This window comes from Brienomyrus brachyistius, chromosome 16 (genome assembly GCF_023856365.1).
Source record: "Brienomyrus brachyistius isolate T26 chromosome 16, BBRACH_0.4, whole genome shotgun sequence".
NCBI lineage: Eukaryota > Metazoa > Chordata > Actinopteri > Osteoglossiformes > Mormyridae > Brienomyrus > Brienomyrus brachyistius.
Window position 1 is genome coordinate 13,750,182 of NC_064548.1, and position 11,042 is coordinate 13,761,223.

General features: G+C 41.9%; 1 protein-coding gene across 8 annotated transcripts in view; it reads right to left on the bottom strand.

Annotated features, from left to right (window-relative positions):
- Positions 1 to 527: 527 nt before the first annotated feature.
- The window catches only part of scn1lab (sodium channel, voltage-gated, type I like, alpha b), a 41,136-nt gene continuing 30,621 nt past the window's right edge, over positions 528 to 11,042 (bottom strand). For all 8 annotated transcript variants that reach the window (XM_048979150.1, XM_048979143.1, XM_048979148.1 and 5 more), the window contains 6 exons: positions 9,517 to 9,789; positions 7,111 to 7,164; positions 6,868 to 7,005; positions 6,287 to 6,391; positions 5,572 to 5,842; positions 528 to 5,432 (listed from right to left, as the gene is read on the bottom strand). In XM_048979150.1, the coding sequence (XP_048835107.1) occupies positions 4,240 to 5,432; positions 5,572 to 5,842; positions 6,287 to 6,391; positions 6,868 to 7,005; positions 7,111 to 7,164; positions 9,517 to 9,789 (2,034 nt within the window). In that variant the 3' untranslated portion in view covers positions 528 to 4,239. The remainder of the gene's footprint in view (positions 5,433 to 5,571; positions 5,843 to 6,286; positions 6,392 to 6,867; positions 7,006 to 7,110; positions 7,165 to 9,516; positions 9,790 to 11,042) is intronic.

Here is an 11,042-nt window from a genome sequence, read left to right on the forward strand (position 1 = left end):
TACCAATGTGTGCCCATACGAATAAGAACGAATGACTGGAGGGATGTCTTTTGTAATATATGCTGGATAGATCAGATGATAACATCGGCGTTTAGTCAATTTATGAAACGTCTCTGCAGACCCCCTGCAGCTGCTCTTCAGACTCCAGGCTAAAAAAACCTCCTGGTTTAAGGCATGACTTCAGTGCTCTCATTTCTCAATCAGGCCTAAAGGCCCATGCCGAGCTGCTGTGATATCTGCGTCATTGCAATCACCTGCTTTCAGATGACAGCATGTAACTGGCAGGGGTTAAACCATGTCAGCCAATCACAGATCCCCAATGACATTAAGGTCAAGCCATCTCACAATCCAATAGCGGTTAAGACCAAAGTAGACAAAGGTTCCTCTGGTTAACGAAACTGAAGCTGGCCAACGAAACCAAGGACAACCAAGCAAAGTCACATGACAAGAGTTCATGTCAAAAAAGGGAATAAAACATACCACAACACCAGCACACAGATAAAACAAAGATAAAAAGGGAACACAAATTCTTTAAAATATCTTTATGTTTTTCTTTCAAGAACAGTACATTGTGCAAGTAAGGAGGAATTACGGCACATACAGGGGCAAAATTGCAACGAATCTGACTGGCCAACACCAGCAAGACGACAGACTCTGGTATTCCTCAGAATGCACAGTATCCAGCATTTGAATAATTCAATTAGAAACTGCATTGCACAATGACATACAGAAAATTCACATTATTTTGTACAATTCGTCGAGAGAGTCTCTCAGTTCTATAAAATGTGTTTATCATTTCCAAATTATGCTTTTACCTAAGCTTGCTATTTATGGTTGTGAAGCCAGAGCTGAGAGCAATGAAAGTAAAGGACACAGAAAACACACTAATATAAAGTTTGATACTATTGTAAATGAAAGAAAAAATAAATAAAATGAAAAAAAACGTCCAGGACAGATACGCACTGCAGGTAGACAGATGTAAGCAAGTGTGAACAGAGCAAAGAAACACAAAATGCAGGTGCATAAATAATAAAAAAAAAAACATACATATAACACGTACAATTTAGCCGCACGTGACCCCTGTGTTCTGCTGAAATCCTCAGTAGATTACAATACAGTTTGAGAAAGAACTTCTTTTGACCACTGATCTTCATATGACTCATGTAGGGAAACGCCTTGGGGTTAATGTTTAATTGGAAGCGCAATACTTTTCAGGCTTTGCTATCCAACATGTACATTCAGCCAAATTGGGACATTCTTGCTATATATATTAAAACGGTAATTTGGAATGCTTGGGACCAATGGTGTTAATTAATACTAGAGGTTAAAGAACAGCATTTCTCAAAGAATATCCATTTGTTGGATCTTAGAACCACAGGGAGGTGTTAAGTTAACGGAAACGTTGAAATATGACCTTCTGAAACAATAATATATGTGTATAGATATGATGTATGCATTCTACATTTGTAGAGGTTGGGTAGTGTTTCATGGAATTAGCTGAATACATGTTATTTACATACTTTTATGTAGTTGCACATTTACGTTTATTAAATATGTATATATTTTGATAAAAGCTCTCTTCCTAAAAAACAGTCATACATATTCTTTTTTCCCCCATTTGAAAGAATTTCAGTTTACTTAAATTTACTTTGACGCAACGTATTCCTTCCATAGTAAGACACAAAAATGTCTACGTCCATTAAAAAACTGATAAAGCAATTTTGGAAAGTAGTACTACGCACCTCATCTCCATCCATAAATATATGAGAGTTTGTCACTAACTAGACATCTCTAACATTCACACATTTCAATGTAAAATGCACTCAGATCCACTGAAATGCTTAAAAAAATATCGAAAGTGTATGTTATGCAAGTAATTATCTCCTCGATAGAAATAGCACAAACCACTGCAAAAAGAATATTTGCTACATTGAACAGTGACTTGAAGTCGTTGAGTATGATTTACAGTCAGCGGACAGTGTTCAAACCACCACAGCCACTATATAATGACATTTTACAGACATACCTGAGGTACGATAAAAATGCAGTCTTCATTCTTTTGTATTGTTTTGGCTTTTTAATGAGATTTATGGGCTAACAGCAATATCCTGCATGCAGTCTACTGATACACTACAAGCATATTAAATATGGTATCTATTGAACGTAATGTAAAGCATCATGTACATACAGGTATACATGTATATGTATATATACCCTATATATATACATACACATTAGAGTTCTTTACAGACACACATTATCCTCTTACTGTACTCTGCTGTGTACCATTGTGCAAAATTAAGCCTTTCAAAATGGAGTAAACATAAGCAATGGTAAACAGCTGCAGGAACACAAAAGACCCAAGGGGGGGGTAAAGACACGTAACCTTCCAGCACAACTGCGATCAAGCAGCAAGTCCGGGTTATACCATTTCAACCCCCCCCCCCCCCTTCCCTTTTTTTAATTGCTGCAGCCCAATCTACAAAAAAGAAAAAAAAAACTGTACAGTAATCAAAGGTGAAATCCACTTCTTCATAGTTTACTGTGGATTACTAAAGGACAACTGTGCAGTGGATCCTAATTAACAAAGTGGCAGTGTTGCAGTGCAGTTGTGATTTACAGCATATTATTTACAAAAAAAAAAAACACACGCACACATATTGATATTTTACAACATTTCTATGGACACAGAGTGACATCAAATCAGTTAAATTCTCACAGCTGGTGTGGAAGGCGTCAAATTTACTTACAGAAGACGACATTGAACGGTGTCTCAGTAATGATCATGATGGTGGGAAAACATAAGAGGACAAATACAAAGAAAGATGAAGTATATGAATAGCGTAGAGGATAAATTTTAAACAAAAAAAAATTGAAAAGTGGTTTTTCTCAACGGCACCCTTTAGCCCACACACACGGGCATGTGGCGTCATCCTAGAGGAGGGCCTTTACAGGCAGATGGAGGACAGAGCAGGACACAGGTCACGGAAATGCGCATCAGAGAGTGCCACCACGTGGGACGCTGAGAGCAGGGTCTTCCTTGACGCAGCAGCCTGTACCTGATGTGGTTACACTGATCCAATGTTGACTTTTTGCTCACGTGAAAGATGGTGGGGGACAGCTACCGTATTTACAGCGTGGAAAGGTCTCTACGCCTCACATCTGCACCTCTGCGTCTCGAGGTGACTGCCAGACCCTGGTGGCTAAAGAATACTGAATTTAGAGCAAACGGATAAATCGTTAAATAGTGACCCACTGAATCTACCATGTCCTGTACAATGATTCTGAAGAATAAGACGGTAAGGATCTCATTTCCTGGGGTGGAGGGAACTCAGCGGAAACAGCTCTCAGACTAAAGGTCTGTTTTGGTCTAAGGTTGCTTGTAAGCAAAATGTAACGTCAGACTGACTTGGGATAAAAGTAGGCACAAGAAAACGTCTAAATTCACCAAAAGGAATGTATCATAGGGCCCCGCAAATGTTGAGGGCTTCCCGGAAACACTGACGACAAAAAGAAACTCGTCTCTGCCAATGACCCTTCATGCATGATGATGAGCGCACATGCTTCCATGCAAAAATAAAGAAAAAAATTAAATAAGCACATCTCCGTACAAATGTCAGCAAAAGACACTGTGCAGCTGCTGTGCTGATGGCTGTTTCCAGTCCTCTAACATCTGAAATGGTACAGTAACCCCCTCCCAGTTTACAGAAGAAACCCTTTCACAAAATTTGCACAATCAACATATGGTTTAAAAAAAAAAAACTAAACATTAAAAACAAAATCTTTTAACAAAAATAAGTAAATAATATGGCAATTGGTATGTAAGACACTGGATGTAGCCGTAGCAGTGTTAACTGCAAAATAAGTATAATATACTACAGTGTTTTACATTGTAACTCAAAGCAAAAAGAGGTCGTCTGTTTCGATACAGGCTCTGTAAGGGTCGCCATTTTGACTGGTTTCTTGCTGTGCGGCTGATAGAAAAAATGCCGACCCCTCTGCCTAAGACTGTGACTCCCCTTTTCTGTTTCACTTCAAAGTCTTTCAACAAGGGTCACTGCCTGATTTTAGGCACTGACCTTAAATTTAGACTTATAAGCATTGTCAGTTTGGCATAGCTGTCCACATCAGAAAAGGAGTCCCATTGACACAAAGAGGTCACCTTCCAAAGCTGTAAACAATTTGTCGCTAAAATGTAATGTCTGGATCTTTGCCCATCCTTTCTCACCCTCCCTCATTCTACTTCCTGTTCTCTCTGACATCTTTGTCTTTGTCTTCTTTCTCACGCTTGTCCTTCTCATATTTGTTTTTGTCAGGTTTCGTGACACTGTTATATGAAGGCGGGGAAGCCGTTGAAGGAGTCATGTCAGTTTTGTCTGAGGTGGAATTTTCATTCAGTTTGTCTATGACTAGGACCTCCTTATCCAACAGCTTCCCTCCTTCTGTGAGCTTCTCCTTGTACATGGTGGAGGCTTTCTTAACAGTTCTCCTGATGAGATAACGTCGGAAAGCTCTCTGGATGACGATGGCGGACATTTCTTCTTGCTTACGGCGCAGTGTTGTGGTGATGGGCTCGTAGGACACCTTGGAGGGGTTGGACGCCATGAAGCGCTCCTCCATCTGTCCTCGGAGAATGTCCATCTCGCCGCCCTCACCCAACACGCGCTTGGTGAAGGCAAAGAGGATGTCCAGGCAGTGGATGCGCTCTCCACTCACCATGGGCAAGTCCATGGCAATCAGTGAGATCTTGTTGGGCTTTGGTATGCGCAGAGGGGGGTCCAGGGCGTCAGCAAAGTCAGACAGCTTATCATATTCCATGAACTGGGTGGCGTTGGGGTCAAACTTCTCCCAGACCTCATAGAACATCTCAAAGTCATCCTCACTCAGGGGTTCGGCACTCTCCTCTGTAGCCACACTGAAGTTCTCCAGGATAACAGCAATGTACATGTTGACCACAATCAAGAAACAAATGATGATGTAGCTGACGAAAAAGAAGATCCCCACTGATGGGTTCCCACAGTTGCCCTTGTAGGAGCTACCAGGGTGCTCCACCTGACTGTCACAGTCGGGCTCTCCTTTGTTGAGGATAGGTGCTAGCAGGCCATCCCATCCCGCTGATGTTGTGATCTGAAACAGGCAGATCATACTGTTGCCGAAAGTCTCAAAGTTGAACATGTCATCAATGCCAGACTCCCTCTTGACGTAGGCAAAGTTGGACATGCCGAATATGGCATAGATAAACATGACTAAGAAGAGCAGAAGCCCGATGTTGAACAAGGCAGGAAGTGACATCATCAAGGCAAACAAAAGTGTACGGATGCCCTTAGCGCCCTTAATGAGGCGCAGGATGCGGCCGATTCTGGCCAGTCGGATGACTCGAAATAAGGTCGGAGACACGAAATACTTCTCAATCATCTCAGAAAGAAACATCCCTGCAAGAAAGAAGATCAATCAGACATCCATGTGTAATCACCACCTTCCACTGTCACATATTATACATAACAGATGATAATACATATTATACATTTCCTATAAATTGGCAATAACAATAAATAGCTCCAAGGTTCTTACCAACTATTGAAAGGATGACAACGACAAAATCAAATACATTCCAGCCAATGGTGAAGTAATAATGGCGCAGAGATATCATCTTGAGGACACATTCTCCAGTGAAGAGTACAATGAAGACAAGATTAATCCGTTGAAGGATTTTATCCATTTTTTCTGTCTGGTCATCTGTCTCTACCATCATGGTGACCATGTTAAGGCAAATAAGAATCATGATGACAATATCAAAGGCTTGCTTTGTGATTATGTCGAAGACACACCCTTGGAATTTGTTCTGTCAAAAGAAGAAATTATGATCAATTAACTGGTGTTAGAAGTAAGTAACACTGAGTTATATGATGCTTAATGAAACATGTATTGTTATTGCTGTAATTATAACTTCACAATTAATTTATCCTCAAACTGCGTATCCTGACCAGGGTCATGGAGGGGCCTGTAGCCTGTCCCAGGCAGCATTCTGGAGGGGTGCCAGTCTACTGCAGGGCAAAAGCTATGGACCATTTACAGACACTAATTAACCTAATGGCATATCGCTGGACTGTAGAAGGAATCCTATGCAGTATGGGGAACACATGCAAACTCTACACAAGTAGAGCAGAGGCAGGATTTGAGCTCCCAATCTTTAGGCTGTGAGGTGCACTACCATTACTGACCACTAAGCCTCCTTTAAAGTAGCTCAGGCATGTAATTTTCCCTTAGGTCAACTGCATTTGCGTACCACGGGCCGTGGGATAGGCTTCTGGGGCTTCTTGGATCCGAGTTTTTTCATGGCATTGTAGTACTTCTTTTGTTCCTCAGTCATGAAGATGTCCTGACCTCCAAAGTAAAGGGGGGAGACGAAACTGATCACAATCTTGCACCTCTGGTTAAAGCTCTTGCTTTTGAAATGCTCTTTGGACAATATCACTATGGAGAGACCTTGTGTTTGAGAAAGTTCTCCTTCAAGGGGCCCAGTGAACGCTCCCCTATATCTCATGCAGAAGGTGATTGTGCATTTGCCATTCTGCATTATAAATTAGCCAAGCAGCTACTATGCAAACAATCGGTATAGATAACAGACAGGTATGTAACATTCCATGTGGGGTCATGATCTCATTGACTCAAAAAACTCAATATGTGATACTGGAATCAAATTAAGAGTCAGAGCAGAATTTACATACAATGTATGTTGTTTCGTATATCCAACCATCCATTGTAAGAATTTACATATTATTGCCAATATTGTGACATAAAGTCAACAAGATACCTCAAATTCAGGTTGAAAGTTAATAAGAGACATCTGCACGAATGAATACTTATCTTCTTCTTTTGCTGATTGAAGTTGTCAATTATGACACCAATGAAGAGGTTGAGAGTGAAGAAGGATCCGAATATGATGAAGATGACGAAGTACAGGTACATGTAGAGGTTCTCTTCATAAACCGGCTGATCTTCTAACTGTGAAACAGACGGACGTAGATAATAAGTGCGCATTCAAATGAAATGGTGCGACAGAACCAGCCCTAGTGTCTGACTCCGGCGACCTGCACAAGACACACTCACATTTCGAGAGTCCACAGCGGCGTACATGATATCCATCCAGCCTTTAAATGTCGCCTGTGGGAATGAGAACATGAGAGAATTCAGCTACACCCCAGCTGCCTGTGTCAATCAGGTCACCTTCTTGAAATCAGAATTTTGTACGCTCCCCCCCCCCCCCCCCCGCCCCCCTGAAAGGGCTCTTCTGAAACGAGAAAAAAGCTACATTTTCACACTTCAGTCACATGTCATGGATTTGCATACAAAGCACTTAAAATCTGAGAGCCTAAGCCTGCAATGTGTCTTTAATCCGCTGCCTGCCATGAATAGGAAAAAAATTTTCCCTCAATCTACAATGTCACATTAAAATAAATGACATGTTAAATTCATGTAATAGCTTCCCGGTATCTACTCGCGACTCTCCAAGTCAGCCAGTAAAAGATCCAATCATGCATGAGGACAATTCTGAATGGCTGGTTTTCTCAATAAATAAACAAACAAACAAGTACATAAATTTCAAAAATCAATGCTGCTCATTTGGATTAGCAGAACATCAACTGCATAATATAATACATTTTTGGACAGTGTTTTCAGTATGTAGTCTGAATCTAGACAGCTTTGACTGAAGAACACTTAATACTCCGTCCACTTTCCAAACCGCTTATCCTACTGGGTCGCGGGGTCCCTAGCCTATCCCGGAAGCAATGGGCATGAGGCAGGGAACAACCCAGGATGGGGGGCCAGCCCATCGCAGGGCACACTCACACACCATTCACTCACATATGCGCACCTATGGGCAATTTAGCAACTCCAATTACCCTCAGCATGTTTTTGGACTGTGGGGGGGAAAACGGAGTACCCGGAGGAAACCCCACGACGACATGGGGAGAACATGCAAACTCCACACACATGTGACCCAGGCGGAGACTCGAACCCGGGACCCAGAGGTGTGAGGCAACAGTGCTAACCACTGCACCACCATGCCACCCCAAGACTTAATACTGATTAACAAAATAAACTTCTCTCAACAATTAAGTGTGGTGACTGAGTCGTGTTGAGGTCTGTTTTTCTGTCTAAGGACCATAGGTGGGGAATTTAGGTCCAGATAATAAAGGTCCAGGCAAATATCTTATTTCAGCCAACCAGCTGAGTATAAAGAGTCACAGTCACAGAGGACTCAACTGGTTGGTTGAAACCTTGATTGAAGTCTTGGTCTGGACTTCTGTTCTCTGGGCCTGAATTTCCCTCCTCTACCGTGAACTGGGATGATCCTGCACTACTGAATCATACAAAACCTTCTGAAGGAGAATGGCAGACCTTCTCTCCGTAAATTGAAGTTAAAAATCTGTTTTGTGTACATCGTTCATGCTCTTATCATAAACTTTAAGCTTATGTTGAAATATGAAGGCTCCACACACTTCCAAGCAGCACTGTAAATTAAAAACTGAAATGAACACGAAAAAACCTTCCGTTCCTGTCCTCAGAGAAAAGACAAAAATAATACTTTGGTGATTCCTTTATACTAAAAATAATTTCCCTGTGTCCCTGCTTTCAATCAGGTCAAAATCACACTACTGGTGAGAGACTCTATCGCTATTTTTAGGCTGCATCAGTTCAGATTAAACATCTGGATTTATCCTGTCATGCTGTTGGCAGGTCACCTGGATAACCCCGGATATACCTACTGTCATACCCGGCTGGTCCAGTCCTCCCGTGTGCCACACCCCCTCATCTACCCCGTGTGGATTCCCCATGTTCACCAGGTTTCCTGTCGCTGTCATTAGTTCAGTGTATTTCGTTTCAGTTTGTTTCCCCAGTCCGGTCATTGTAACGTTACTGTGTTGTTCTGCCTGCTCTCTGTTCTCAATTAAACCCCGTGTTTCCCGATCGCTTCAGTCCTTTCCCTGCTAACCCGGTCCCAGCTCGGCAGATCGTGACACCTACGGCTGGCTGCGCATCGCCTACACAAAAAATATATTCTTTTTTATTGCCAAATGTTTGCTCCTGTGAAGTCAATGGCACCAAAGCACTTAATTGTATTAACCATTCAACTGTAAGAGGAAATGTATTTGCATAACAATGATTACAATTCCAATACTGCACTGTACTTTGTCTTGCATTGTCTGCTGTTTGTCCTACTGTTCCCCACATGTTTCGGTCCCATACTCTGCAACTGCAGCACAAGAATTTCACATTTGACAATAAAATTTTGAAACTTTAAACAGTAATAGTAGTTTCTCTGCAAACTGTGATTCAGGTTGAAATGTTTAAGAATGCAGAATTACCAACATGTAGCCAACATTAATGCCCACATCCATTGTCATATGGGGGATGATCATAACTCTAGCATGTTAGTTTGAGGTTACACAGCTAAACTTCACCTAGCCTGCCAGCTAACCGTGCACACTTTGACAAACGCCCGCCACGCACCACTTGTAACAAAGCCAGGTATCCAGCTCCCACGTTGTCGAAGTTGATCTTGACATTCTTCCAGCGCGCCTTATCCTCTAAGGCCATGCACTGTGATTTATTGTCAACGACATCTATGGAGAACATCTCGTCGTTGGTGGTGTTGACACAGTGGTAGAACTTTCCGGCAAACAGGTTGACACCCATGATGCTGAAGATTAGCCAAAAAATGAGGCAGACCAGGAGCACATTCATGATGGAGGGTATCGCTCCGAGCAGGGCGTTGACGACAACCTGCACAGAGGAGAGAAAAGAGCTGTGATATATGAAAAAAAAAAACAGATGCGAGTGAATTGAGGAGGTTTACACGATGTATTGGAATATTGTGGCTAGTTTACAAAGAGGAAATGGACAGCACAACCACAAGTAGCAAATTCTCAGCACAAGCATGAGTAAATTATGCTTGCGGGAGTTTTAGTTACACAAAAATGTTTTGAGGGCAGAAGGGAAAATTATTGGTTCAAAGAGAAAACCAATTAGATTATAAAGGAGGCGAGTCCAAGCAAATGGTTTTCTCTCTGAACAAATAATTTTTTAAGTTTTTGTCTAAGTAAAACTCCCATGAGCATCAATTACTATCACCACACATCCTTAAGGGGAGAAAGAGAAGGAGTTGAACAAGAAAAGGGAACAAGGAAGGAAAGCTATTTCACAGGTGCCATATCAGGTCAAGGGGTAGACGGCAATGTAGAAACGAAACAGAAAAAACCTTGTAGAAGCAACGATGACGTCACAAAATGTGTTTACTGCAAATGAAAAAAAAAACACATAACAAAGAAAAAATATACGTTAAAGGCAGCCATGAAGCAACATCAAAATGCAATCCGGCATCACAGCACAAGAATGTAGAATCAGCAGAAGAATGACGAATCCGCTGTGCAGACAGGAGAGTAAAGAAATTCAGAGATTGTTGTACAGCGCTGCCTCAGAACTCAAACTCAATCCGTCCAGAACTCGGGTTAGAAGTCTCAGTTCTGATCGAATTTTCCCCATAAGAAATAATGGAAAACCAATTAATTGGTTCCCGGCCCCAAAAAAATGATACCTAAATATGTGGTTTTTTTGCATTTAATCACAAAATGAACAGGATAAAACAAGAAGAGCATTTTTCTTCTTAATGGCTTCCAAAACGATAACGACCCAACCCCAACCCTACCCCTGTCCTGTTCCGATCGTCCGCTCCTTCCGTGTGCCACGCCCCCTCGTTAACCTCATGTGGAATCCCCATGTCATCAGCTGTTTCAGATTCCTGTCATTAGTCCTCTGTATTTAGTCCACGTTTCAGTTTGTTCCCCCAGTCCGCTCATTGTAACATCACTGTGTTGTTCTGCCTGTTCTCAATTAAATCCCATGTTTCCCGATCGCTTGAGTCCCGTTCCTGCTTCCCCGGTCCTGGCTCGGCAGATCGTGACAACCCCAAGCCATGCCCCAACACTGCGCCAACACTAGACTATGCCATGCGGTCCATTGTTTATTTTTATTATTAC